At 56.0% G+C, this 27,152-nt stretch overlaps 9 protein-coding genes across 9 annotated transcripts; 7 read left to right on the forward strand and 2 right to left on the reverse strand.

Annotated features, from left to right (window-relative positions):
* Nucleotides 1–418: 418 nt before the first annotated feature.
* On the forward strand, nucleotides 419–1,544 carry VTJ04DRAFT_8263 (60S ribosomal protein uL18; the record flags this gene model as incomplete). The annotated part of the gene is made up of 3 exons (XM_069366681.1): nucleotides 419–421; nucleotides 569–606; nucleotides 674–1,544. The coding sequence occupies 3 exons, from the start codon at nucleotides 419–421 to the stop codon at nucleotides 1,542–1,544; spliced, it is 912 nt and encodes a 303-aa protein (XP_069217591.1).
* A 2,922-nt stretch (nucleotides 1,545–4,466) lies between these two features.
* VTJ04DRAFT_8264 (uncharacterized protein) lies at nucleotides 4,467–8,661 on the forward strand (the record flags this gene model as incomplete). Its single annotated transcript, XM_069366682.1, has 4 exons — nucleotides 4,467–4,521; nucleotides 4,600–6,718; nucleotides 6,786–7,561; nucleotides 7,628–8,661. 4 exons carry the CDS (start codon nucleotides 4,467–4,469, stop codon nucleotides 8,659–8,661), a joined length of 3,984 nt encoding a protein of 1,327 aa, XP_069217592.1.
* Nucleotides 8,662–9,732: 1,071 nt separating this feature from the next.
* On the reverse strand, nucleotides 9,733–11,791 carry VTJ04DRAFT_8265 (uncharacterized protein; the record flags this gene model as incomplete). The annotated part of the gene is made up of 3 exons (XM_069366683.1): nucleotides 9,733–11,124; nucleotides 11,185–11,545; nucleotides 11,613–11,791. 3 exons carry the CDS (start codon nucleotides 11,789–11,791, stop codon nucleotides 9,733–9,735), a joined length of 1,932 nt encoding a protein of 643 aa, XP_069217593.1.
* A 436-nt stretch (nucleotides 11,792–12,227) lies between these two features.
* Nucleotides 12,228–13,556, forward strand: VTJ04DRAFT_8266 (uncharacterized protein; the record flags this gene model as incomplete). Its single annotated transcript, XM_069366684.1, has 5 exons — nucleotides 12,228–12,323; nucleotides 12,923–12,951; nucleotides 13,011–13,253; nucleotides 13,333–13,376; nucleotides 13,450–13,556. The coding sequence occupies 5 exons, from the start codon at nucleotides 12,228–12,230 to the stop codon at nucleotides 13,554–13,556; spliced, it is 519 nt and encodes a 172-aa protein (XP_069217594.1).
* A 724-nt stretch (nucleotides 13,557–14,280) lies between these two features.
* VTJ04DRAFT_8267 (uncharacterized protein) lies at nucleotides 14,281–16,278 on the forward strand (the record flags this gene model as incomplete). The annotated part of the gene is made up of 7 exons (XM_069366685.1): nucleotides 14,281–14,345; nucleotides 14,394–14,642; nucleotides 14,761–14,804; nucleotides 14,869–15,104; nucleotides 16,008–16,069; nucleotides 16,134–16,156; nucleotides 16,202–16,278. The coding sequence occupies 7 exons, from the start codon at nucleotides 14,281–14,283 to the stop codon at nucleotides 16,276–16,278; spliced, it is 756 nt and encodes a 251-aa protein (XP_069217595.1).
* Nucleotides 16,279–17,245: 967 nt separating this feature from the next.
* Nucleotides 17,246–18,091, forward strand: VTJ04DRAFT_8268 (uncharacterized protein; the record flags this gene model as incomplete). Its single annotated transcript, XM_069366686.1, has 4 exons — nucleotides 17,246–17,570; nucleotides 17,647–17,775; nucleotides 17,860–17,978; nucleotides 18,035–18,091. 4 exons carry the CDS (start codon nucleotides 17,246–17,248, stop codon nucleotides 18,089–18,091), a joined length of 630 nt encoding a protein of 209 aa, XP_069217596.1.
* Nucleotides 18,092–18,327: 236 nt separating this feature from the next.
* Nucleotides 18,328–19,404, forward strand: VTJ04DRAFT_8269 (uncharacterized protein; the record flags this gene model as incomplete). The annotated part of the gene is made up of 1 exon (XM_069366687.1): nucleotides 18,328–19,404. The coding sequence occupies one exon, from the start codon at nucleotides 18,328–18,330 to the stop codon at nucleotides 19,402–19,404; it is 1,077 nt and encodes a 358-aa protein (XP_069217597.1).
* Nucleotides 19,405–22,185: 2,781 nt separating this feature from the next.
* Nucleotides 22,186–24,600, forward strand: VTJ04DRAFT_8270 (uncharacterized protein; the record flags this gene model as incomplete). Its single annotated transcript, XM_069366689.1, has 1 exon — nucleotides 22,186–24,600. The coding sequence occupies one exon, from the start codon at nucleotides 22,186–22,188 to the stop codon at nucleotides 24,598–24,600; it is 2,415 nt and encodes an 804-aa protein (XP_069217598.1).
* Nucleotides 24,601–24,796: 196 nt separating this feature from the next.
* VTJ04DRAFT_8271 (uncharacterized protein) lies at nucleotides 24,797–25,090 on the reverse strand (the record flags this gene model as incomplete). Its single annotated transcript, XM_069366690.1, has 2 exons — nucleotides 24,797–24,891; nucleotides 24,967–25,090. The coding sequence occupies 2 exons, from the start codon at nucleotides 25,088–25,090 to the stop codon at nucleotides 24,797–24,799; spliced, it is 219 nt and encodes a 72-aa protein (XP_069217599.1).
* Between the last annotated feature and the right edge of the window lie 2,062 nt (nucleotides 25,091–27,152).

Here is a 27,152-nt window from a genome sequence, read left to right on the forward strand (position 1 = left end):
TCAAAACCGGAGAGATGGGCATGTTTATACTACTAGCTACGGCTGTCCCTCCAACCCCGAGAAAGTGGATATTGCCCGGCTCCGGGGGCTCGGCGCTGAGTGGAAGACGGAGCAAGAACCTCGGCTCGGATCCCGGCCGAACAGGAACAAGGGGCAGGTCTTGGCAGGGGACTGAAGAATAACACCCTAACCCTGAATCTCTGTTCCTTTCACCGCCTACCAAATCAGTCTCATATTTTTTTTGGCCCTCGTCCCCCACCACGGTGCAGCGCCCGCAACAGCAGCTTAGGGTTGTGGGGTGAAATTCCGCCCACCAAATATTTTGCCGTGACTTTTTCTCTGGTTTCCTCTCAACCAACCCGCCCGTCGTCGACCTGCCCAACCACATCGTCGTCGCCCCTCGACAACAACCGCAAAAATGGTGAGTTGAAAACACACTGCTCGGCCATCACGGTCGATTTTCCATGGAGGTGGAGGAGGAGGAATTGGAGAGTCAATGCAAGATGCTTCGGAGAGGGGGAATTCTGAAGCGCAAATTGCTGACTCGGGGATTGCGACCACCACCCAGGCCTTCCACAAGCTGGTCAAGAACAGCGCCTACTACAGGTGAGTACTGCACTGAACTCAACTCGCTTTCTTCTTGGAGGATAATCGACTAACAGTTCTTTTCCAGCCGCTTCCAGACCAAGTTCAAGCGCAGGAGGCAGGGCAAGACCGACTACTACGCCCGCAAGCGCCTCATCACCCAGGCCAAGAACAAGTACAATGCGCCCAAGTACCGCCTGGTTGTCCGCTTCACCAACCGCGACATCATCACCCAGATCGTCACCTCCGAGATCAACGGTGACAAGATCTTCGCCTCGGCCTACTCGCACGAGCTGCGCGCCTACGGCATCGAGCACGGCCTGACCAACTGGGCCGCCGCCTATGCCACCGGTCTTCTTCTCGCCCGCCGCGTCCTGACCAAGCTCGGCCTCGACAAGCAGTTCACCGGTGTTGAGGAGCCCGATGGCGAGTACAAGCTCACCGAGGCCGTCGAGGGTGAGGACGGCGAGGAGCGCCGCCCCTTCAAGGCCAACCTCGACGTCGGTCTGGCCCGCACCTCGACCGGTGCCCGCGTCTTTGGCGTCATGAAGGGCGCTTCGGACGGTGGCATCCTCATCCCCCACTCCGAGAACCGCTTCCCCGGCTACGACATTGAGACCGAGGAGCTGGATGCTGAGGTTCTCAAGAAGTACATCTTCGGCGGCCACGTCGCTGAGTACATGGAGACTCTTGCCGATGATGATGAGGAGCGCTACAAGAGCCAGTTCGTCAAGTACATTGAGGACGAGGTTGAGGCCGACTCGCTCGAGGAGCTGTATGCCGAGGCGCACAAGCAGATCCGCGCCGACCCCTTCAAGAAGTACGTCAGCGACGCGCCCAAGAAGTCCAAGGAGGAGTGGAAGGCCGAGTCCCTCAAGTACCGCAAGCAGAAGCTGTCGCTGGAGGAGCGCAAGGCCCGCGTCCAGGCCAAGATTGCCCAGCTGCGCGAGGAGCTTTAAACAGTTGGGGAAAAGAAAAAGAAGGTTGGGATGGGTTTTCTGTTGTTGGGGGCCGGAGGCAGGTTACTTCATCAGGGACATGGGGACTCAGGGTTGCTGCTTGTTTTTTAGGAGTTTCTCGGGAACGACATGCGTGCATCGGACAACAGGGCACATGGGGATCTTCAATGACCAGGGTTTACCACCACCACCAAAAACAAGCGCGCTCGGGGCGTGTCCTGATGATGAGTCTTTTGTGGACTTTTTGATTGCGTGTGTGATGTCTGTGATTATTTGCGGTCCAGTGTCTCTTGCTGTAAATGCTGCTTGGGACAACAGTCTCAAGCCGGGACTTGGGATCTGATGAGCGGATCCGATACTCGTTCCGGTCCGGCTTGCATGTGTCCTGTGAAGTGATGATGCCAATGAAGCCATGCGGCGTCTTGAGAGATGCGTGGTGGTTCACGAGCAGACGGGTGTTCAAGTCAGGGCGGAATGGTTCATGCAGTGCCGGGATTCGTTTCCGCGGACAATGTTGCTAGTGTCACGGGAAAAAGGGGCTCAACTCGGATATTATATGAGGTCAGTGTAGATCCCCGAGGTCAATACAACGTAGAGATGACGATGTGGTGCAGGGGTGTATGTACTCTGTGCTAGGCCTCCTGGCACCGAGTAAGTGGTAGCCAGGGGAGTCTTTCGAATCGAGCCTCAACTTTAACCATCAGGTTAACCGACGTAGCAAAAAAAGGTTACTGCTTTGAGGAAGAGTAGTGTTGAATCACTGTCAGGTGATGTGGTTGGTTTGTAGGTAGGTAATGTATGGTAGATGGATGACTTCCCAAGATTGAACTTGGACAGACTTGGGGGCATGTGACCTGTGCGGATGATCTTGGATGATCGTGTTTGTTTCCCGTCTTTTTCGTGCACAGGATCAGCAAGCAACTCATGACGCAGTCAGCATACGAACAGAAGTAAACTAGCAGGATCAGGTTAGAGGAGCCTGCTGAGCACAGGGCAAGTGAAGAGTGTCTTGGGCTTGGGGTTGGATGAGGTTCACTTGTCCGATGGTCTGGTGGCCTCCACTTTCAACTCCCGCCTTGATGCTTGCTATGGGAAGGCTAATGTCCATTTGTCCTAGCGGGGAGCGTTGAGGAGGCAGTGCCGAAATGCGCTGGTTATGCAAGCGCTGGAAGTGAGGTTGTAAGCATTGATGGAAGTTGATGAGCGTGGAGAGTGAGGGAGCTCCTGGTTCAGATGGGATAATTACTTTATATCTACTTGTAAGCGGTGAGATGTTGTAGAGCTCGTGCCTGAAAGCAGGAGATACCCGATGGGGGTAGGACAAAGTTTGGTTCCCGCATCGGATGTGCCTCATTTCCAGGAGAACATGGCAATCAAGAGGATGAGAGATAAGCTGAGAAGAGTTGAGGGCTCTCTGTGCTGTGCAGATGGTGTGGTGCAAATCGTCGACTTCCAACTAATCCTGGTTTCCAAGGTTCTGTCAAGCAAGCCACCGATGCAATCCATGGATTGCAGATGCATGTGAGCGAGCAATGGAATGACGGGAATTCAATCATGCCAATGGCGGACGGATGATGTCGTCGACAGGGCAGGCAGCCCTGCCCTGTTCGTTGCTTGGCTTAGCTTAGCGGGGTCCGTTCGGCTGCCGGACTGGTGGGTGCTCCCACTGGACCTCAGTGGGCAGGCGCGGGCGGACAGTTTGGGGGTCCCTGGAGGTCCGGGATGACCGCTGGAGGCCATTCACCCAGATTTCTCCAATTTCAGTGCCGAACATCCAATCGCCTGGCCTTCTTGTCGTCTTGTCATCTTGTCGTGGGGATTGCGAACCTGCACGCAAGCACCCAAGGCCCGCCTACGGCCGACGCCATCCATAGCCTGCTAGGTTCAGTGCTGGGGGTTTGTCGTTTTGATGGGGTTCATGGGTTCAATGGCCCCCCCCTTCCTTAGCTTCTTTCTGGGCAAAACGGAACACTCCACTTCCCCCCTTCGGCATTCGAGGCCTTTCTGTTTCTAGGCTGGACCGACTGGTTGGAGTCGGGTGGACTGGAGTTTTGGAGGTGCAACGCCCGCGTGGTGCCGGACGGAGTCAAGTCGTCTTGGGGCGGGTGGCAATTTTACACTAGGTACATACATACTTACGCCGGGGAGCGTTGGAGCCGGCGACAGTGGAGGCCTGGTTTGTTGGAGTCCTGTCTTGGGTTGTTGGAGTCTCCTGTCGTCCGGGTCCTCTCTTTCTTTCGTCTTACACAATCTCTCGGTCCATCCCAGGGACGAAAAACGCCCGTCGTGGATTTACCTACCTACACCAAGATACCGACCACCCCGTATCGGATCAAGGCGAGGAGGACCGCAGTCTCCATCAGCTCAGCCGCGTCCAAGGAAAAAGAGAGGCAGACAAACGCTACCATCTATCTGCACCGTCCCGCGCACTCGACCAACACACTTTCGTCTTTGACGGGCTGCATCGCAGGCTGCATTGCAGGCTGCCCCGGGCGCACGAGATTGATAATCTACTATAGCCGCCGTCCAACTCCGCTCCAGCGCAAACCCTCATTGCTCCGTTCCGCGTCCGAGATACTCCCCCATCAGACAATTCGACCGATCGAGGCCATGGCCGTCTTGGTCTCGCCGTTGAGTTGACAAAGGGCGTCGCCTACCACTTACTGAGGTCCCTACTCCGACCGCGCGTAACCGTGGACGGTAACCCGCTTCGGTTCAACTGACTGAGCCCCGAGCCTTTGAGAGCCCTCCCTCCCGCAACACCGTCCGCCGCATTACTACACTTCCTAGGTATCTATCCACCAGCTTGCCTCTCCCGTCAGCCTTTGGACCTCCTACTACTCTTCACCCACCGCCGACACGGTACCCCATCGCGAGCTGGTTCTCGTTTGCGCCAGCGCGCATTCAGACCAGACCTGAACCATGGATCACATCCACGGCCTTGACGTGAGCTGGATGTCCCACAGTCATGTGAAGGGTTCGTCACTCCCCAAATGTCCTCCTCCCCCCTCTCTCAACTCCTTCACATGCTAAATCCATCCTGTCACATTCACAGACAAAACTGTGCGGAACCAGGCCCCCGTCTCCGGTTCAGCCGCCGCCGCAGCCGCAGCCGAACCCCCGGCGCCCTCCGGCAACTCCAACCCTGCAGATCCTCAACGACCCCCACTCCTCCGCGCGAGCTCCGCGAGAACCTCCGACGACAAGAAGATGTTGTCCCCCGGCACCCCGTCGCCGCCACAACGCCGAAACTCGTGGTTTTCCACCATCTCGTCCAAGTTCAGCTCCAGTGCTGCCGCCACCCAGAGCCCCGCGCAAACCAATACCGCCTCAACCAAGCCCGCCGAGCTCTCCGTGCCCCGCGCCAATCCCAGCAAGCACGCCGTTCTGCAGCATGCCACGAAGTCCGACGGCGATGCGCCCTACACCCCCGCGCCCCCGAAGCCTGGTCCGACCGGCCTGTTGCAGGTCCTTCGTCGTTTTTCGTCTTCCAACGGCGCCCTGAACGCGAGTCCCAAGGTCCATAACCATGGCCTGGTCGAGCGGCGCATCCTCAACGTCGATCAGCACCGCGAGCGCTGCAGGATTGACGGGCTGAGCCAGGCTAAACTTCGTCGTGTCGCCTTCTGCGTCGATGTCGAGATCGCCCCGATGCCCAAATATCTTGAGGACAAAAAGAAGAGCAAGGACAAGAAGAAGAAGGGGAAAGAACAGAGTAAGCAGGACGGCAAGTCTACTGGGGAAGATGCGACCAAGGAGAATACCGAGGAGGGCCCTGCGGTCGGCGAGTTGAAGACGAGCAACGGTTCCAAGTCGGACAGGCCCATGTCGTCCTCGGACAGGAAAAAGGAGAAGAAGAAAAAGAGCGAGGAAGAGAGGAAGGCCAGAAAAGAGAAGCGTCGACGACAAGCCGAGGCCAACGGCACCATCCCCATGGAGCTTCACTACGACAGCGACAACACGTCGTCCAGCGGCACCACCCCGCGCCCGGGCTCCTCGCGGTCCAAGGCTCTCCCGACCACCAACCCGGTCAGGATATATCGCCGCTGCTGCCAGCTGCGCGAGACCCCCATCCTGCGCAAGATCACCGAGCAGCTCTCCGACACGGCAAACTGCTCTACCACGGAACCGGGGCTCGTCGAGAAGCTCGACCTGACCGGCTACTGGATGCAGCTCTCCGACCTTGTAACGCTCGGCGACTATCTTGCTGTTGTTCCCGTCCGTGAGGTCATTCTCGACGGATGTGGATTGACGGACGAGGGGGTACGTGTCGTTCTGGCTGGGCTGCTTGCCGTGAGGAAGAACCGGTCACCGCGTCGGCGGAGGCCGACAATAAGCGCCGGTGCAGGTGCCGGTGCAGGTGCCGGTGCTAGCAGTAGTAACGGCAGCACCACCAGCACTAACAACTCCGCTCCGGCTCCTGCGCCGTTGCCTGAACAAGGCGGTGTTGTCGAGCGTCTGGTTCTCAGGAACAACAAACTCGGCGTTGAGGGATGGAAGCACATCTGCCTGTTTATCAACATGTGCAAGAGCCTGAAGAGTCTGGACTTGTCTGGGGTGCCGTTCCCACGGCAAGCCATCCCCTCGACGTCTGCAGAGGACCAGCCTGCTCCAGGCACTCCGAACACCGTGCCGGGCACGCCAGCGACGGCCACTGCGGACTCTTCATCGCAGCAACTACAACAATCTCACCAACCGCAAAGTATCGCACAGCTGCTGAGCAGATCCCTGGCGGAACGTCTCGGCGGACCTACCCTCGGCATGCTCACCCTGAACCAAACCGGCATGACGGCCGAACAACTCGGCTGCGTCGTCGACGGCGCCATCCGCTGCTGCGTCAAACGTCTCGGCCTGGCCGGGAACGAGCTCGACACCGCGGGCCTGGCGCACGTCGCGCGCTTTTTGCGGACGGATTTCTGCGAGGGGCTGGACCTGGCCGGAAATGACCTCCGCGAAGGGGTCGGGGCGTTGGCGGAAGCGCTGTCATCGACGTTGTCTTCAAGTGGAAAGTGTCCGCTGGCGTCGCTGACGCTGGCGGATTGTCGGCTGACGCCGTCGGGGTTGTGTAAGTTGCTGCCGGCGCTGGTGAGGTTGGAGGGGTTCAGGTTTTTGGATTTGTCGAGGAATCGGGGGCTGTTTGAGGGGAGTCCGAACGCGGTTTGTGTTTTGAGGAGGTGAGTTTTTCTTCGGTTCATATGTTCATGCCGTGTGTGTGATATGGTAAATTAACTGTTCGGCTAGATACCTCCCCAAAATGGCCGGTCTCAAACGTATCCACCTTGCCGACTGCGCCATGAGTCCCGAGCAGGCCATGGCCATCGCCGAGATCCTGCCCGAGGTCCCCGGCCTCGCGCATGTTAGCTTCCTCGAGAACCCGCAGCTCGTCGAGCTCGCCACCAACGCCACGACGGACGAGGCCCAGCAGGAGGCTTGCGCCCTGTTCGCGTCTCTCCTCGCCGCCGCCCGCGTGTCCACCAGCCTCGTGGCCATCGACATCGAGGTCCCCAGCGAGCAGTCCGCCGACCTCGTCAAGGCCCTCGCCAAGCAGGTCGTCGCCTACTGTCTGCGTAACATGGAGCTGGCCACGGCCGCCGAGACGACGGAGACGGCGGCCGAGGCGCCGGAGCCGAAGCCGGAGCCGCAGTATCCCGACGCCCTGCAGCGCTTGGTCGGACACGACGTCACGGCGTCGACGGACATGGATGCGGACGTGGACGCGGCGCCGGATGAGGATTACGTCATCGGCGGGACGGGGGTGGTGCGCGCGCTGGCTTGCTCGCTCAAGAATCGCGGCGACGACGAGGCGGAGGGGGCACGGCCGTCGGGGGAGTTTGTGAGGGGTTTGGAGAATGGGCAGGAGGCTCAATCCCAGCAGCCCCTGACGGCAGGAAGCGGTGGCGCGACCAAGGCCAAGGAGACCTCGAAGCATTTGTTGTTGAGCGCAAGGAAGATTCGGTTGAGGTTGCAGCCGGCGATTGATAAGGCGCGGGCGACGGCGAGTGATTCGCAGATTTATCGTAAGTTTGTTTCTTTTCTAGTCTGGTATGAGAAATGTCTTTTTTGGTTGCTAACGGTTATATCAGATCGCTTGATGTTCCTCTCCAACACGCTCGACGGCATCATCAAGCGCTTCGAGGACGAGTTCCCCGACACTCGCCTGTCTCCTGCTCCGGGAAGTGGCGTTGACCCTCAGAAAGAGGGAACCGATGGTACCAGCAAGAACGGCGACAGCACAACCAATTCCCAGCCAAACCCCGCCAACCCGGATTCCTCTTCCACCAGCCCTGCCGCAGCCGGGTCCACAGCCCAAGCAACAACAGCAGCAACAGTAGCAGCCGCAGCATCCGCCTGCTCCGACAACGACCCCGACCAAGACGCCGACGACGGTCCCACCACGATCCGCACCCCGGCCCTGTCCCGCTCCAACTCGTTCGTCTCGTTGAGTTCAAAAGCCCTCGCCGACGAGGAAGCCCGTGTCCTCCGCGCCGGACACACCTTCCGCGCGGGGGTCGCGGTGGCGGCAGACACGGACGCGGACGAGTGCGCCATCGCCAACGATGACGGGCTAACACACTCGGGGAATAACAGCAGCAGCGGCAGTAGCGGTGACGGCACCACCACTGCCACCGGCACCCCCACGGCCAGTAGTAGTACCAAGGACGACAAGACCACCGCCGGCGGCCGCAAAGGACCGGAGCACTACGCCCTTCTGACCACGGGGGTGGAGATGGTGAGCGCGGACCCGAACCACGCGCGTTTGCTGCACGAGCTGCTCGAGGAACTCGCCGCTCCTTTACCACCCGGAGAAGGAGAAGAAGAGGAAACGGAAGGGTGGTATAACGCCGCCATGAGGCAAAAAGTCGCCGAAAAGGGGGTGGTGGCGGTGTTTCAGGAACATCGGGCGGAGATCTCGGCCCGGTTAAGAAGGGCGGACCCGGAGAACTGGGCAAGGTTTGTGGAGAGTCAGCAGGTGGCGAGGATGAATGTGAGGTTGTCGATGCAACAGCAGCCGCAGCCACAGCCGCAGCAGCAGCAGCAGCAGCAGCAGGGGCAGGAGAAACTTCCTTCGGTGGGGAGTAAGGAAGAAGGGGTTGGTGATGATGGGAAGGGGGGATAATGGTCCATGATAATAGGGATGATGGGCGAGGAGAAGGAGAAGGTTGAGAGGTGAGAGTTGAGTGTGGGAGGAGGATATATATATATATACACTCTGGGGCGACGAACCTGTAGAAGGGAAAGTAGAAGTAGTTAGGGATGGATGGATGTGGGAGATATTGATGGACAGGTATGTACCAGAGAAGAAGATGGATTTGCCCTGAGTTTGGATCGTTGGGCAGAGGGATTGATCACCACCGGGATGGGAGAAGGAGATACCTATATACCTATATATTATATTATACCCCCTTATTCATACCTACGTATTATTTTTCACATTCACCTACGGCTGTTACCTACTAATACCTAACGGCTTGGTTTCTTCATCCTCCACCTTTACTCTCTCTTTTTCCTCTCGGAGAGTGGCTGTTTGGGATCCTGGAATAAAGAACTGGGATGGAGTATCAGGTCCTTGGAGATGCTCTAGACTCTTGGGGCTAGGTTGGATAGTTAATATGGAGTACACCTAGGGTACCTGTTGCTCGAGGGCAGTTACCTGAGTCGCGATCCTAGTAGGCTACTAACTTCAAAATACCTATGCCTCACTAATGTACCGATAGCCATATGGATGTACATCCCTCAGGCACCCCAGACATGTCGTCTTGGATAACAGTAAACAATATTTGTCCAGGTTTGATGGTAGAAGCAAACCAAACAAACATCTCTTCAAAAAAGTAGCTGCCAATCAGTCCCTAACTCCCATCGAGCCAAAAAGCTTGTCTTGTGTGTGTTGAGTCCATGCATGTCTCATATGTATATATTCCGATTCCGCTATGATTTGTATCATGCATCTTTAGGACCCCAGGTACCTCAGGTACATACCTCCCCCTCCCTACCTACCCAAACAAACAAATCCCCAGTTTGAACCGGACCGAACCTTGCTGTAGCACGCGATTGTATGTAGAAAACCCACCCAGCCGGTAAAACAAAAGCAAACTCCGGAAGCACAGACTCGGTCAGACATACCATAGGCAGGTAGCCACCCACATCCTCAACCCCATTCAACCCATCCTCCGGATCCCAACCATCATGATCACGACCGCCCATTATCCCTCACCACCTCCTTCCCCTTGCCCTTCTGATCCACCCCATTCCCTTTGTTCCCCTCATCTTCCGAATCATCGCTGGCCGCTCCGAGACTATACCTCGGATCCGGCCCCGGCGACGGCACGTTCAACGAATCCAGCTGCGTCTCATCAAAATCACCCGCTTCCACATCTCTCCTCCTCCCTCCGGCTCCGCGGCGCGCAAACCTCCTAAACTCGGAGCTTTCTCCACCACCACCCGGCGGACCGCCCGCCAACCCCTGGTAGCCGGCATGTCTCGCCTTCCTGCTGCGCCAGATGAAATAACCCCAAGCGGCGGCCGCGACGGCGACGATGACGAGTACGATCTCGCCCGACCGACGATACGCTTCCCACTTGGCCGCGTCGAGTTTGGCCTTTTCGGCGTCCTTGTCGGCGGTTCCGTTGCCGGCCGCGCCGCCGACCGTGGTCTCGGGCCCCTTCTCCCCGTCGAGCCGGCTGTCGGTCGGCTTGCCGCCGATGGAGCTGATGTCAACGCGCATGAAGCGGTCGAGCATGTCGCGCGTGCGGCGGGGGTAGTCGTAGGGCACCATGTGGGAGGCGTTGTAGAAGACGACGTAGGTCAGGTTGCGGGCTTCTTGCCAGAAGCCGGCGGGCTCGCCCTCGAAGGTCCACTCGCGGCGCGGGGCCCAGGTGCCGGGGGAGAGCTCGAAGCCGCGGCCGCCGTTCCACTGCATGTTGCTGATGAAGGCCTCGGTACCGAGGTGGTTGCAGATGAGGTCCTCGGCACCCGAGAAGAGGAGGATGGGGACCTCGGCCAGGAGGTCGGGGAGGAAGTCGATGGAGGGTTTGGACTTGATGGGGCGGAAGTTGGCGCTGACTTGGCCGTCGCATTCGACCCAGCCCGTGACCTTGTTGGAGTTGACGTGCAGAGCCTCGACCACGTCCTTGCGGCGGAGGTAGGCCGTGACGTGCTTGAGGTCCGGCGGCCAGTTCATGCCGCACGACGGGTACGAGTCACGGAGGCGGACGTCATACATGTTGTAGCACTCCATCCTGCCGTTCTTACGCTTGGCCGTAAATTGAAGCATGTCTTGCAGGATCTTCTCGCAGTCCTGGTTGTCGACGTATGAGCGGCCGATGGCCAGCTCCTTCTGGCAGATGCGGAGCTGGACCTCGAGCTTGTTGGCAACATCGCTGCCCTTTTCCACCAGGCCCTTTTCGTAGGCGAAACGGAGATACGACTCATATTGTTCCACAGGAGAAATCCAGCCGTTGCCAATGAGCAGGCCGGCCAGATTCCATTTCCTGTACGTATTTGGATCCTTATTGCGAGCGAGGATGTGCTTGGCGATGTAGGGGATGTGCTGGCCGGCGTACGATTCGCCGGCAAGGTAGAGCTGCAAGAATCAATTGGTCAGGAGGAGCAGTGTTAACACTTCTGAGAGCAGTGTACTTACATCGTCATGTTCATACTCGGGGAACAAATTGTACCACTTCTCCAGGAAGGTGACGAATTGGGAGGCCATGTCGTCCAGCTCGCGCAGGTAGGCGTCGGTGTCGACATAGCTGAAGCCGGTGCCAACGGGGTTGTCGACAAAGAGGACATTGGCAAACTCGTTCCAGGCGCCGTCGTTGTACACGAGCGTCTTGTCGTCCTTGAGGCGGAAGGGCCCGATCTCCATCAGGGCGCCGTCTTCGGAGCTGCATCCGGGCCCGCCGTTCAACCAGATGACAGTGCGCTGCTTATTCGCAATGTGTTTGTTCTGGAAGTGCCAGAAGAAGATGTTTCCATTGTGTTCGGGGGTGACCTCGATGTGTCTGGTCAGGGAGAGTGAGGGTCAGCGTGACTGCGGCAAAGACAGTGAAAGGGTGTCGCAAAACTTACCCTGCGTGCATCTTCACCAAAGGACCCTCAGGGGCGCCGGGAAGAGAGTGGACGAAGTAGTCACCGGCGGACTTGTCGGCGGCAGCGGGCTCGGCAGTCCATGAGATGGTGAGGGAGATGGCAGCGACCACGGCGGACAGGGCCCGCCATGGTGCGGACGACGACAGACCACGAGCCATGGCTGGCGATGGGCGACCTAGGTGGTCGGGTCTAGTAAGTGGGTAGTGGTGAGCCCCGTTGCGCGCGGGTGCAGACGACCCAACGACGACAACAAAGGAAATCCAACGGGGAAGACCAGAAATAGGGAAAAATGGCTACCTCGAGGGGCCAATTCCACTCATCGAGGCGGTGGAGGTGAAGGTTGGTGTGGACAAGTCGAGTGTGTAGGTTGATGGATGGATGTGGCTTGTCGACGGCAGATGCAGATGTGTCCAGAGTGAACCCTGGAGGCGACGGCGACCCTGGATGCGACGGGTTGCGTTTGCAGCCGTCTTGGCACAGTGCTAACCCGAAAGAGTAATAACCAAGCACACCAGAGTTAGAGAGTTACGTACTGTAGAGGCCCGGGAGGGTTAAGATGACAGAGACGAAGTGTTCGAGGAGAAATTGTTTCAAATGGAAATCCGCGACTCGAGGCAGTGCTTGGAGATGGCGGAGCAATTGCATACGAGAGTGGATACCTGTTTGCAGGCTGAGCTTAGCTCGAGGCCGGTTCCATGTTCTACCTGGGCACCAAACAAAGCCTGGGGCTTGAAGCTGTGTCTGGTGGAACAACTATTCAGCCCCCATTTCGGCAACTAGGTGGGCTTGTCATTGATAAACTGGGAAAGTCTCTTTCCAGCACTTCGACATCCCAACATCACGACTTAGATGCTGCATTACTTACATGTACTGAGTACCTTACGTGGACAGGTTAGAGCCTTAAATACCTCTGACCAAGCGTCAGAACCTTGCCCAGGGAGGAAAACCATGCCTTGTCAGATCCCAGATCAAGGAGGGCAGCCATGACGGGAGCTTCCCATTGTTCAAGCTGAGCTGAGGCTCCGAGGTGCCCTGCGGCTAGGTGGTAGCCTTGCCATCTCATCCTCCTCTCGCAACCATCGACCCCTCACTTGGAATCACCTTGCTGCGTCTGCTTCTTTTACTTCATTCACACTCTGTCCATCAATCATTCACACCGCGCCATGTCTCAAGCAAAAACACCCGACAGCCCTACAGAGCCAGCCCCAGCGCCAGACACTCGTCAGCCCAAGTCTTTTCTCTCGTTGCCCTCCGAGCTGCGCGTCATCATCTAAAAGCACGTGCTCCAGGCTTCCGTGCCCATCCACACCCACGAATCGTGAGTCCCATGGTCCTATGCCATAGCTGTGCTTGCGGCCTTGCTTAGCCAATTTGCAGTGTCCGCCGTTTTCTCCAACGCGGCGGCATCCGGGCCACGCACTGCCTTGTGCCAGATGGAGGGAGTCATGAGCATCTGAATCTTGGCTTGCTCTGCGTAAGCCGGCTCGTGGCAGCTGAGGCTGCTCAGCAATTTTACAGCATCAATACATTTCACTCTTGTATTGAGGAGGAGCAGCACTGGCCGTACAGAACCGGGATGGGGCTTCGTATGGAACCTATGCAGAAGGATGCACTTCGCTGGTAATTATGTTAAGCCCAGCATTCATGACAAAGTTACTCGTGTGTTGTGCTTGACTAACCTCGATGGAACCGACATCAGGCTCCAGGCCATAGGGAGTAATGCCCAGTTCATTAAGAGTGCGGGTAGGTCGAGTTCCGGGAAATACCCATCTCAAAGAACCCACATCCCTTCTAACGGACATCCCTGCCATGATAGAAGTTCGTGTCACCCCGAGTCTGTCTGAGAACCATACAGGCCCCAAGGAGATGGAATCCCTCTGCCAGCTGATGCCGAACCTTCGCTGGCTCGATATTATTTTATGACCTTCGCATCATGCATTCGTGGGACTCTGTGGTCTATATGAATAAGTCCAAAAGGGATGTACAGGGAACAGATATCCTCTCGGGGTTCCTGTACAACATGGACGAACGTATGAACCATGAGCCACTCAAAGACATCAAGGTGGAAGTGAGCATTTGCCTGTCGTGTCTCGGATCGGTGTTCCAGGTGTCGGTGCTCGCCATGCCGTATCATGACAGGAGATTGATTCTTCCGCCAAAGTCCTGCTCGTGGCGCTCCTTTGCGCTCTGTGTCCACGGCCTTGTAGACGGCAGTTCAAACCATGATGGCAAACGTGGAGGCAGGACAGAGTCTGTACAGCGGTATTTAGGGATAATATTGACCATTTGAAGGTTTGGATCTCAAAGAGGAGCTGTCTATCGTGGCTCAGTATTCATCGGTATTCCCAGAAATACCCCCTTCTGCAATGTGAGCTTCGGGGCAGCTTCATGCCGTCGTCGTCCAAAGGTACATGGCTTACATAAGGTCCTTACCTTGCGCCAAATTCGGCCAACTATCGATGCTCGTCCAGTCGGTGGTGGGCGGACCACGAAGAAGGGAAGCGCGCAAACACTTGGAACGTGTCTCTCTAGACCAATCATAGAACAAATGTTCCCGGTTCAGGCGGTCACCTGCAGGAGTGCAAACGCAGTTAGAAAGGAGTGTTGAAAGAGCTTCTTCCTCTTCTACGCGTGTTGGTCTACAGCCATGTCCTTCGCGTCCCCTGGGCCATCCACACCCACAAACCGCTGTAAGTTCTACTCCTGGAATCTGTACTTGACTAAGCTGCTCTGTCTGACTTAGCTGGGTTCCGGTCACAGACCCCCGCGCTACCTCTGGTACGAACCGCTGGTCCCGGGATGCAAGCCAAAGAAGAAAGCCAGGCATCCCCCTTTGGATGTGGGCTTGCTCCGCGTGAGCAGGCTGGTAGCGGCAGAGGCGACTTGTCAGTTTTACAGCATCAACACGTTTCACTTCTGCATCGCCGAGTCGCAGGACACTCCCTACGAGTGCCCGGCCGGTGATGGTTTTGAGCTGTATCCCGATGTCAACAAGACAACGTATGCCTGGTGAGTGTTCAACACGCGGTGACTCGGTGCCCATCTACATATATATAGAGAGAGATGATCTTCCCTACGCACAGACTCGTTGGTGTGGTAATGTACGACTAACCCCTTGGGTTGATAGGCTTCGTACGATCGGGTCCAATGCCCGGTTCATCCAGCAAGCACGTATGTAAACCCCAGGTACCAGTTGCCAATCCTTCCCTTGTACTAAAAATATGTGATGACGCAGAGGTTTTTGTCATCCAAAGCCTAGTGGGACATCATGACTACCCGCAATACCTGGAGACCCTCCGCCAACTGATGCCGAACCTCAAGTATTTCAAGCTCATCTGCGACTTTCGTGACGTGGATGCCTGGAACGACTTTGTCGAGAGTGGCCAGGCCCCGGCGCAAGCTGAGTTGGGATTGCCCCTGACCCAGAAGGATGTGGTGTCCGTGGCCCAGGGGTTCATCGACAAATTGGATGTATGTAAAAAGTTGTTTCAAGGTGTAGTTCTGGATCCCAGTTGGAACAGCTACCATTGGAGGCCTGGAGGGAGGTATTGGAACATAATACAGCCTCCTGTTGTCGGGTCCTAGGCTCGGCGACAAATGTCCTCGCATGAAGCTCAAGAGGTACCTAAAGGTAGCTTTGGTACTTTCTATCTATTCGACAATCTATTCAATACTACGAAACTACCATGTCTGAGATCTGGACCATGTTAAGTTCTTTGTGTGCCTTACGTACCTGGGTACCTTTACCCATCACCCAGGTTATGCTGAAGAACCTTCTGCCTGGGCCATTAAATAGTTTAGGTCCCTCAAGCATCTGAAAGTTTTGGTCATCTTATGTCAGATTCGGTACCCGTGGCTTGGAGTTGGCAGATTGTGGAGAGACGGGCGCAAGTGTACCAATCACGTACATACATGAAGGCAACTGGGCAGTTGACAGGTTCCAGATTTCCATTCCGCTGGAGATCAATTTTGACACTTTGAGAGCCGTTGAAGTTTCCTCTTTCCAATTGACATCGACAAACAGTTCTGCTGCATAAAGGGTCAGGCACTTCAATCCGCTACCTCGTACCTGCTGTTTCTTCGCGCAGCCTCCAGTCATAAAACATCATGGACATAATTCCAACCTGGAAGTTTCCGGCTTGCAGCATGCCTGAACACTCATGGCCCGACGGTGCGACCCGTACGCCGGACGGAGCAGTGGCCGACTTCGCAACCGATGCCGCGGCACAGGGAAGCCCTCGGTTCAAATATTTCCTATCGCTGCCTCCGGAGCTACGCGTGCTGGTCTACAATTGCGTGCTTCGGGTTCACGTACCTATCCATACCCACAAACGACTGTAAGCGCGACGACCTAGGCTTTCCCCCTAGAGGCAGTCACAATCTGACTTCACGATTGCAGAGATCCTCGTGCGCTTCTGGGTATTACCGTGGTCCCAGTATGTGAGGCACCAGATGGGGCGACCCGAAGGACTTAGACCTTGCCTTGCTCCGTGTAAGTAGACTTGTGGCAGCAGAGGCGGCATGTCAGTTCTACAGCATCAACACGTTTCACTTTTGTATTGCGGAAGCCCAGATGGTCCCGTACGAGAAGTGCCTTGAGGAAGTTGCAGCGCCCGATGTGAATGAAGCAGACATTCGCTGGTGAGTCCGGTCCAGTATTGTCAATGTATTCTTGTTTACTGGTGATTTTTTCCATCGCTAATTACGTACCTAAACGGGCACGACAGGCTTCATAAGATCGGAACCAATGCCCAGTACATCCAAAGCGCAGGTATTTAGAATTTCTAGTACTGTTTGGCATTCCTCATCACCCCTGACTGGACATGTCTGTCGGAACAGAGGCTTTTATTACCCCAAGCCTAGTGGGGAAGCATACCGGCCCGCATCATCTACAGACCATATGCCGTCTGATGCCAAATCTCCAGCACCTGGATGTTATTTGCGATCTCCGTATCGTGGTGATATGGAATAATCTTGTCATGGTTGGTATTCTTGCAGGCTCGAAGGATGAGGAGGGCATACTTCGCGCGGTTCTGGACCACCTGAACACACTCTCGAATAGTGAGCAGTTCAAGGATATTGAAATGGAGGTCAAAATGTGCCGTCGTAATTCTGACGATGGACTTCCATTGCGCTCGGTGCCGACCGCCCTGGAGTTAAGCACAGAGGGTTCAGACATGGAATGAGCATTCAGGTACTGGAAGCGCGGAACTTCGTGCTCTGGAAACTTGACCACATCCAGGATTTTAGTAAAGAGGTCCCAGCCAGGCACTTTCGTTAGATGCGATTGCAGTTGAGTGTGAGTCTCGGAGATAGCAAGAATCTCTCTGACACTGTTGAGTCTCCATCGTCCCTCCATGCTGTTGTTGGTCCAAGCTCTCCCGGCCTGGGCGTCGGGGCAGTTCCATGGCCGGGCCGGGGATGGATCCCGGCCGGCTTCCGTCCCGTCCGGTGGGACTCCGGTGGGGCTTCCGGTGCCGGGCTGCCAAGACCCGAAGTTTTGCAGCATCTCTTCTCCAACTTCAACCCGAAATCACAAAATCCAACTCCGGAGGCACACACCTCATTTTCACCAACCCCCTTTACCATCGATACACACAAAATCATCCACCATGACAACCACCGACACAACAAAAACCTACATCGTCGAGCACCTCGACCCCGAACTCGGCCCGTGGTCCGAGCTCGAATACCTTGCCATCGCGCGCGAGTCGCACGCCGCCGGCGCGCGCTTCCTGCTGACGTCGCTGCCGGCCGGGTTCCGCGTGCCCGAGGCTTTGGCAGCCGCTCCAGCCTTCCAGCCGGAATCGCGCGGCGTCGAGGAACTGTACGCGACCGACAAGTCCCGTGTGTGTCTACTGGATCCTGCCGCGCAAAAGGACTTGGCGCCCGAGGATGGGGAGAAGTTTGATGTGTTTTTGTTTGGGGGAATTTTGGGTATGTGTGTGGAAGAAAGGTTTTTCTAGGTTGGTTGCTGGCGGGTGGTTGGGGGTGCTAACGCTGTAGTGTTTAGGAGACGATCCCCCGCGAGACCGGACCTCGGAGCTCCGCAAAAAGGGGTTTGAAGGGCGCAGATTGGGGCCGGTTCAGATGACTACCGACACAGCAGTCCGGGTTACGAGGATGGTGGTTCAGGAAAAGAGTGTGTCTTTTTTCTGTTCTTTTTGAGATTTTTCTCTGCTGTTGGACCTTGAAAGGAAAATTCCCTGACTGACATGATTGCTAGGACCTTTGAATGAGATTCCCTACGTCGACTTCCCGGAGCTCAAGTTCAATGAACATGAAAGTACCGAGATGCCTTTCCGCTATGTCACAGATGAGGCTGGGAAGCCCATCATGCCCGAGGTAAGATCAGTGTATCGAGACGGCTTGTGGGAAGGTTACTCACGCTTATATCATAGGGAATGGTAGACTTGATCAGGAAAGACGCTGACAAGTCCATTGATGACTTGTTTTGAGAGTCCCATTTACGCAATTCCAGTGCATCACCATCTCTCTCACAAGCGCATCCATCAGAGTTGACATGAGTTGCCGTGGACGAGTTAGCGCGGGGTTGTGCAGCCATCCCCTTATCTTATCTCCACAACCCCGCGGCTGCTGTCCGTGCCTTGACGACGACGACAACCTCGGAATGCCTGTTGTGTCTCACTCGTGATACTCGGTCCTTGAACTGCCGCCGTGACGTGGAACAACAATGCCTGCTGCTGGTAGCCCTCCGCTCTTCGAAATCCATCCACCCCTCTTGAACTCGGCGTGTCCCTGGGCCACAACGCTCGACGACCTCCGCCGACTCTACCAATGCCCTTCCACCGGCGCCGTAACTACGCGAACCAGCTTGATCAAGGGCTTCGATCATGACCCAGCCAAGCATCAATTCTTCTTTTTTGACGCTGCACGTGGCGGCGCGGGGGATCCTTCCGCATCGTCCCCTACTCTCAACGCGAGCATCAACTCCCTCGGCTACAGCCCTCTTACCCTTCATGAGTATATCAACTTCCTCAAAACCATCTCCGACGAACTACCCCCGTCGGAACCGGCGAGGAAAGGCTTCATCGTCTCCGTAACCGGCTCTCCGGACGATGTCGCAAAAAGCTACCGCCTCCTGGCCGCAGCTGCGCCATCCCTCCGCTTCCCTCTCGCCATGGAAATCAACCTCAGCTGTCCCAACATCCCCGGCCGTCCGCCGCCGGCCTACGACCAACACGCTCTGGAAACCTACCTGACACCTCTCCGGCGCGCAGTCATCGACGTCCACGTCTTACCGGACCACACGCCCATACCTGTCGGCCTCAAAACCCCACCGTACACTTACACAACCCAGTTCCTCGCTCTTGTCGATGCCTTGGAGAGCGCGACCAAAGCATCCCTCGAGAGCAATGAGGGAGAAGGCGGCGGCTGTCCAATAAGCTTCGTCACTGCCACAAACACTCTCGGCAACTGCCTTCTTTATGCCTCCTCGTCGGACTCGGACTCCTCCGCAGGTGTCCTCGCTCCCGCCCTCCCTAGCAACGGACTAGGTGGCATGGCCGGCCCGCCCCTACACCCCCTCGCGCTGGGCAACGTGGCAACGCTCCGCCGGCTGCTCGACGAGCGTGAAAAGGTCCTGGGCACGCGCGTCGCCATCATCGGTGTAGGCGGGGTGTCGGATGCGGAGGGGTATCGGCGGATGCGAGCTGCCGGAGCGGACGCCGTGGCGTTGGCGACAGGGCTGGGGTTGAAAGGGGTGGAGGTGTTTGGGGAGGTTGAGAGAGGTTTGGGAGGACGATGGTGAGTAGGTACTCACTTCTTATGGTAATAGTCACTTGGTTTTTGGATGGCATGGTGTAGGGTGAGAGGATTTTGCGGTGGTTGTAATTGGAACTTTACTGCCTGCGTGTCATAATAACCTGTCTGTGAAGTTGCGTTGGCTCGTTCCCTCCTTAGATCGCTCCTCGCTGGGAATAGGTGAAGTCAGTGAGCATGTGACAGTTGCAGGATCATGTTGCCCTCCATACTCCATTTCTGTGTATCGAAGAAAACAATCACAAACTTTGTCTCAACACACATGACATGATTCGTATCGATGTTGATCATCTGCGGTTTAGCATTGGTGGTGTTGGAAGCGGACGGGAATTTCGGATCGCATTCAGCCTGAAAGCAAAGACGGCAATTGAGCACGGGCATGCCATGTCCGCGGGGGTGAGGTCAACCTGAAGAAACGCCAGCTTGCGTAAGACGGCGTTTTCTGGACGGAAAGTGGCGGTCAACGGGTGCGACGGTAACTACCTCACAGCGTCTCTCAGGTAGCTACCGGCATGAGGGCGTTGACGGTGGTGTTGGCTGTGTGGATGGAATCTTGAGATGCCGTCCCATTGTGCTGGGTCAGAGTGTGATGTCCTCTGCGTCTCAGCGTGGTCGGAGAAATTCATCAGTGGTGGGAACAAGCGTGGGGTGGTAACCTGGAAGACACCTATGGCATCCTCTGATCTTCTTTCTATAAGTGGTGGCCCTCACATCCTGTTATGCATTGGGTTGCTGCACGCTTGGGTTTAGTTCGTGGGTTTTCTCTTGTTGTGGCCCATGGAATGTCTGGTCGTCTGCAAGCTTCTCAAAGGTGGTGGGATTCGCAGATGGCGGAGAGATTTGGCAGAGACACCTGGACCTAAGGTACCTATCTGTCCATCGAAGGTGTCCTGATGAGAAATGCCGTCGCCGGGTTCGGGCCAGAGACAAAGATGATCGCGCATCAAAAAAATGAAGTTATAGCGGAGGAGCGTTTATTGGCGGACTTTGGAGGGCCAAATTCTCCAGAGTCTGGAGAAATTGTGGGGAACTGAGCACCAAAGGAAGGAGCGTGGAAGCTCCCAGGGCTCCGCTGTTGAATCGGATGCGGGGTCTTGCCGCCCTGTCCAGCTCTGTCCGGCTCTGTCCAACGTTGCTTCCAATCCTCCATCCACTCCCCCAAATCCATGCAACGGCCCGGCCTGGCCCGCACTTGGCCGAAAATGCGCCCTAAAACACGCCAAAGTTGCGAATCTTTAGCAGCGAAACATCGCATCGACGCTTGACCTGTCTTGACTGGAACCTTCACGGTACCGTGGATGGACGCTCGGATTCCTCCGTCTCTACAAGCGCATCAACCACGCTTCTCGAACCCTTGCTGAATGCCATTAGCCATCCCGTTTCCTGGGAACAGGCCCATGTTTCCCGGTGCCCACGGCGCTCTGCTGTAACTTCATCGCCCGTGGATTGTTCACCTCCTCCAGGGCTTGCTGGACTCGGAACAGAACAACCTGAACACCTAGTTGAACTGGGCCTGGATATCAACTGGGCTACTACTATAGCACGGAACCGGGCCTCAACAAAACCCGCAGAGTCGGGCCGGCATCATCATCATCATCTCCAACATCTCATGTTCTGTTGTTCTAATTCTCCGGCTGCCCATCAAGGTCATTATCACCTTTTCATCAAGTGGCACCTTGCCGCAACGCCCACCAACAGAACTGTCAACGTTGCCCGTCCGCATCATCCGGGTTGCATGCCGTTCGCCCCGACAACCTGGCACTCTCACTCGGCCAAATTTCACTTTCGCTTGCCGTCACCACTACCACCAACCCACATCGACGCCGTCCCGGCCCATCAACTACGAACTCAGACAGAGCACCGGACGGCATACCAATCTCCCGTGTCTGCACAACGTTCCCGCCATTGACCTGTCAGACGGTTCCCGGAATCTGTTGCCTCAGGACCATCTAACGATTTGGTGCTCTCCCAAGATTGGATGATACGGCGGAGCTGGTGTGCTGATATACCTGCCGTTATCGCCACCGCGTTCCCCTCGCCTGTGTCTGGAGCTGGCACACTACCGTACCGAGTACCGTTTCGATCCTCCTCTCCTTTTTCCGGCTTGCGCGTCCCGGCTGTTTTATGAGGCTCTGATGCTACTACGATTACGCGCCAATCAGCCTTACTGAAAGGCAACTCTCACTTCATCACTTGCGCCAGACTTGCTGCCATAGCCGCTCTAAGAGCACTGTTTCGACCACCGTCTCAGCAACCTACTGTCTATCCATCCATCCAGGCTGTGCGCCTGGGCTTGGTCTGTTCTTGTATGCACATGCGCTGCACAACCCAACGCGCCTTTCGCTTTTCGGCAACCACTACATCACATCAGCTCTGGCCTCGCTGCCACCCAGACGTCATTCTGTGAGCCTCTAGTGCCAAGCCCAGATAACGGCCACCAGCAGCGAGCTTTCCTGAGCAGGCGCACGCCGTGGATGACTGCCAGTGGATGAACTTCGCCGTCTGACGCCGACCTTCATCTGTTGTTGACCGCCCAGCTCACCACACTCCTCGCTCTGGATTCGTCGAAGCATCAAGTAGCCCATCGCTGCTGGGGGACACTACGACAATGCCCATGCCGCTGTCTTGCCATCTCTTCATTCGTGTCCCCAGCTAGAGTCGAGGAATCGTTTGCCACTGAAGAGACATACCACTGAGTCTTCTTACCGGCAAGCACTCTCCAGCTTGAGGTTGAAAAGACGCTACGGACTCGGCAGAACAAAAAGGAATCATGGCTGCGGTACAACAATTCGAGCCGGTGCCGCCGCCGCCGCCAGCGCGGCCTCAGAGCCTAGACGGTAGCACCTTCACACAAGACACCACCATGAGCAGCTCGCCGGCGGCCGTGCCAGAGGCAACTCCGTTATGCAGCGGACCGCGGAGGGGCGACGACAGGATTGTCGTCATCATGTATGGCCATGGCCAGGAGGTAATTGTGGGAGTTTTTGCTGAAGTTCTCGGGAAAGCGTCGAGGATGAAACGCCGCTTCGAGGAGATCACAGAAGAGGACCGGGATTTCGTCATCGGGCTCCCGACAGAGACAGCCAAAGACGACATTGCTACGCGGAATCGGAACTTGGTGGTCTCTATTCATGCCCACTGCACGGGCTTGGGCATGCCTCCCGACACCTACCTCTCCGCCCAGTGTGACTACGAGTTCCTTTACACCGCAGCTCCTTTCTTTCGCAGGGATCTTGCCCGATTCACCTCCCACGTCTTGGGACAGATCTCACCTCACCCAGCCCTCATCGCCAAGCCGCGAACCTTCATGATCTCAACCACGTTTCCCGACGTACGCGCCGCCCTTCCCAACATTGATATCCTCACCGTTGGAGCAGACGCGATCGAGATACGTGTCGACCTCCTGAAGGAACCCTTACCCAACGGCGGCTACTCTGAAATACCCAGCCTCAGCTACGTTGGCGAGCAGGTGATGCTGCTGCGGCAACGGACCGAGCTACCCATCGTCTTCACCACTCGCTGTACCAAAGAGAATGGCAAATTCCCCATGGACAACCCCGGCTTGTTCTATGAATATCTTTACCGCGCCCTTCAATGGGGTGTCGAGTACATCGACGTTGAACTCTGGCTGCCCGAGAGCATACGCAAGAAATTGTATGAACAGCGCGGCAACACCCGTGTCTTCTCAGCATTTCACGACTTCACGGGCACCTTCCGCTGGATGTCGGACGAGGCCGAGTCGATATACGTCGAGTCTCAGCGCTACGCAGACTGCTTCAAGATGATCACCGTGATCCGCGAACACAACGAGAACTTTGAGCTCGAATACTTCCGTTCCAACATGAAGAACAAGTACCCGAATTCGCTACCTTTCTCAGCCGTCAACATGGGCGAGCTGGGTCAGTTTTCACGCCTGCTGAACAAGTTCTTCACTCCCATCACACATCCGTTGCTTCCCATCATTGCGGCTCCGGGTCAGATGAGCGCTGCGGAAGCAAACCAGGCTCTGGCCTTGCTTGGGCAGCTTCCCAAGAAGAACTTTTACGGCATCACAAGTCCAGCCATGCGGAGTGCCACTCCACAAGCGCCTTTCTACGAGAAATGCTTCAACGAGCTGGGCTTGCCTCACCAGTTTGCCGTCGTTGAGTGGCAGCCGAAGGCATCCGGCTGCATTGGCACATGGTGCAATCAGAAAAACTTTGGTGGTGCTTACTTCAACCCGGCAGTTTCGTACAGCCGCCTGATGGCGCACAGCAGCTTCCTTTCATCTCTCAACAATGGCGCTGGGCCTACCGTGAGCGAGGCTGCTCGCCTTATCGGGGTTGTCGACACCATCGTCGTGCGGCCATGCGCAACGAGCACCTCAACTTCGGCTCCAGCCTCCATCCCGTCCAGTCCGCCGCACCAGCGGAATAGCGGTATTGGAGGAGCCGCAGCACAGTCCGGGCTACCACCGAATACAACACTCGTCCTCGACAACGCATCCTGGAAAGGCATCCTGAGCACGCTGACCCGCGACCTAGCGCCCTCGGCGTATTTTGGATGCGCCGCCGTCGTACTCGCCGCCTCTTTTGAGGATGCCGCCAGCGCCCTCTTCGCCCTCAAGGCCCTGAAAGTCGGGAAGGTCTACACGGTCGGATTCAAGACTCCTCCGGCTTTCGGCAAGGATCTGCTCATCGAGCCGTTCACCAGTCTTGAGAGCATCCGGCGCGCACAGACAGTCGGCGGAACGGGCACTGACGGAGCTCGCGGAGGACCCGACAGCACTGGTACAGGTGCCCCGTTTTTGGTCGTCAGCGCTCTGGGGCCAGAGAAGAGCACCCTCGTCTGCATGCTCGTAAGACTGTTTGGTTCACGGACAACGACGACGACCACGACCACGGCGGCGGGAGGAACGGGTTCCGAAAATGCGTCAACAAACAACAACAGTCACAGCAACGGAAGTGGCAACAACCGATCGTCACGGAGGGTATTCCTCGACCTGGCAGACCGGTCTGGGTCGCTCGCCTCGATCAAGGGCGGTGCCGCCGGAGACCCGGCGCGCGTGGCGGAGCAGTGCGGGTTCGCGGCGTACGGCGCCGCGGATGTGGCTGCGTTTACGACGGTTGAGACGCTACGCCTGCTGGTCGGGCAGAACGTACCGTATAGCTTTGTTAGGTTGGCGAGCGGGCGGACGTTATTTTGAGGGATTGTGAGGGGTTATGGAATCGAAGGGCTAAGGAGGGGGTGAATGGACATATCAATCTCCGGCCTTGGAGTTTGGGATGAGTGGTCATGTCATCAGATGCCTCAAATAAGCCTGGCGTCGAGGAAGTGAAGCAAGGAAGTGGAGGAGCGCACGCTTCGGAGTCTGGCTTACGGAGTCTTTCTTCGAAAATCCGTTACGACGCCGACAACGGCCATGGCCATGTCATTTCCCGGACCGCAAATTGATGCACCGGACCATCACGATCTGAGGAATCGACGAGGTCGACGGCTGCTCAATCTCTCACGAGCAGGCCGAAGTTGCCTCCGTGAACAATCTCTCGACATACGAAACTACGATACGAACATGAAGGCGCAAACACGGCGTCCAGTTCTCGACTGTACTCGATCACGAAACTAGGCCGGGCTACAGATTTTACGATGACTTCGAGAGTAAGACGGATGCGGTTCCGTACTTTGTCTCCGCACATCGTCCTGTTGTTCGCGGAGAACGAGGGTAGAGGAGTGATAGGGCTCCCAAAATGGCTCAGAGAGGTGGTGGGCGGAATAAGGGGGTGGTTGAACGAAAGCAAATGGACAGCATCGCTTTATATCGTCGTTCCGATGTTCCGCTGGCATTATCACCATCTTCGTTTCTTGCTGAAGATACTCCAGTTAGTTACAATTTGTTTTGCTTGGAAGGGGGAGGGGCATATTTGTTTTTCTTTTTTTTGTGTGTGTGTGATTACATGCAACGGGAATGAGACATGATACATCCATAGCGCTGGGGGACATGCTTTGTTGGAATAGGATGTTTATTGTTTTCTTGAAAGAAAGAGTTGGATTTTTACATCGGTTTGGAGGTTGGTTTTTTTCCCATCTTACAACCAGGAAGACAGGGGAAAGAGGTGCGTATGCGTAGATCAAGAGGCGAGTGATGGCGGAGGGGATGGAGAAGGGTCAGAAGGCGTTCATGAAGAGAAGGGCGGGGAGCCGTCTATGAAGAGAGAGAGAGAGAGAGATAGCGAGTTAGTTGTTGAACTTGGTTGTTTGGTAAACCGGCCTTGGGCTGTTGTTGTATTAATATGTGCTCCTTGTTGCCGTCGTCGGTCTGGTAAGTGGGAGGCTCAATGATGGCTCCAGGTCGAGGCCTTGATAGGACAAGGCTCAGGTACCTGGATACCACCCTTTCTCAGTTAAACGCTCAGACTACGTGTGCCAGAAGAGATATAGGGCGATGAATGCTTTGTCTCCGGCGTCTCCGGTGTCTCCGTCGTCCCATCATTTCCTGCTACCGGATATCTACAGGTCCCGGTCTCATCTTTGATGTGGTGTCAGCCAGGTTGTGCTTCTGGCCCAGTAATGGTGTCAAATCGTACAGGATGTCCTGATGCTTTCGTTCATGTTTGCTTGCTTCCCTTCTTTCGTTCAGATAACGTTCCTCCAAAATAAGTAAAATAAAATAAGAAATAAAATAAAATTATCAAAAAAGATGAGGGTACGAAAACATACAGCACCCGGCATTCGCTGGTCGTCACCGACCCAACTACTACTCGGGCCCTCACAAGCTTAACTAGGGGAGAGCGGACGGGATCCCGTGCTTTCTTGTGGGTATGGCCGTATGCACTGGGGCCTGCGCAAAAATTCGGCTTATGACATGCATCTGCGCCTCTCTGGGTACAGGAATGTGAAACAAGATGATGACAACGGCATGGGAACGACCTGGCCACAGAAAAGCCCGGAGATTACTCAAAGATCTAGATGTAGATAAGGTACCTCCCTAGGTCAGGTAGATCCAGGTATTCACATGCAACAACAGCATGAAGAACGATGTGTCCTGTCCGGGGTTGTTGGCGGAATCAACGAGGAGGAGTGTCTCATGCCAGAGTTCTGGTCTACGGAGTATGGGTGATGAAGGGGTGTGTGGCTTTATGAGAAAACCTGGGCATGCTTGGAATAGTGGTCATGGCTTGACAAGGGAACGGCATTTGAAGGCAATGAAGGATCACTGTCCAGTGCCGGAGCAGCGAAGACGTGCAGGACTAGAAGAACCAACACCTGTTGATTGATATCCAGATATAGACTCTAGTCCGGGTGGGGGCCAGATGATGAGGATGGAGGTGGTTGCCCAGAACGGTCAAAGAGTCCTGGAGATGCACTGGCCTCTAGAGATCCCTTAATCTCCTGAAACAATGAGAAACAACACCAATGATCCCAGAGACCAGGTTGCCAACAAGAAAACAGCGACAAAGTCAACTCAGCCTCAGTCTTGAACACCAAAACTTGAGAACGAGGTCGGCATGTTCCGCAGAGTATGTGTTTCTTGAGAGGAATCGAGGTTAGCCGGAGAAGGGACCCGAAGATCCGGCGCTCCCCATGCGGCCACTCTGCAAGGCGGGACCCACTCCCGGTTGCAATCACCTTGACGCGCCCCACTTTCGCGTCGCGCAGATGAACTTGTGTGTACACGCCATTTTTCATGCACGTTGGTTCAATTGTTTGATCACAAACTCAACCCAAACAACTTTTTTGCAGCCATTTGGGTCTTCCAGA

The sequence above is a fragment of the Mycothermus thermophilus genome (genome assembly GCF_041956435.1).
Source record: "Mycothermus thermophilus strain CBS 625.91 unplaced genomic scaffold VTJ04scaffold_5, whole genome shotgun sequence".
Lineage (NCBI taxonomy): Eukaryota > Fungi > Ascomycota > Sordariomycetes > Sordariales > Chaetomiaceae > Mycothermus > Mycothermus thermophilus.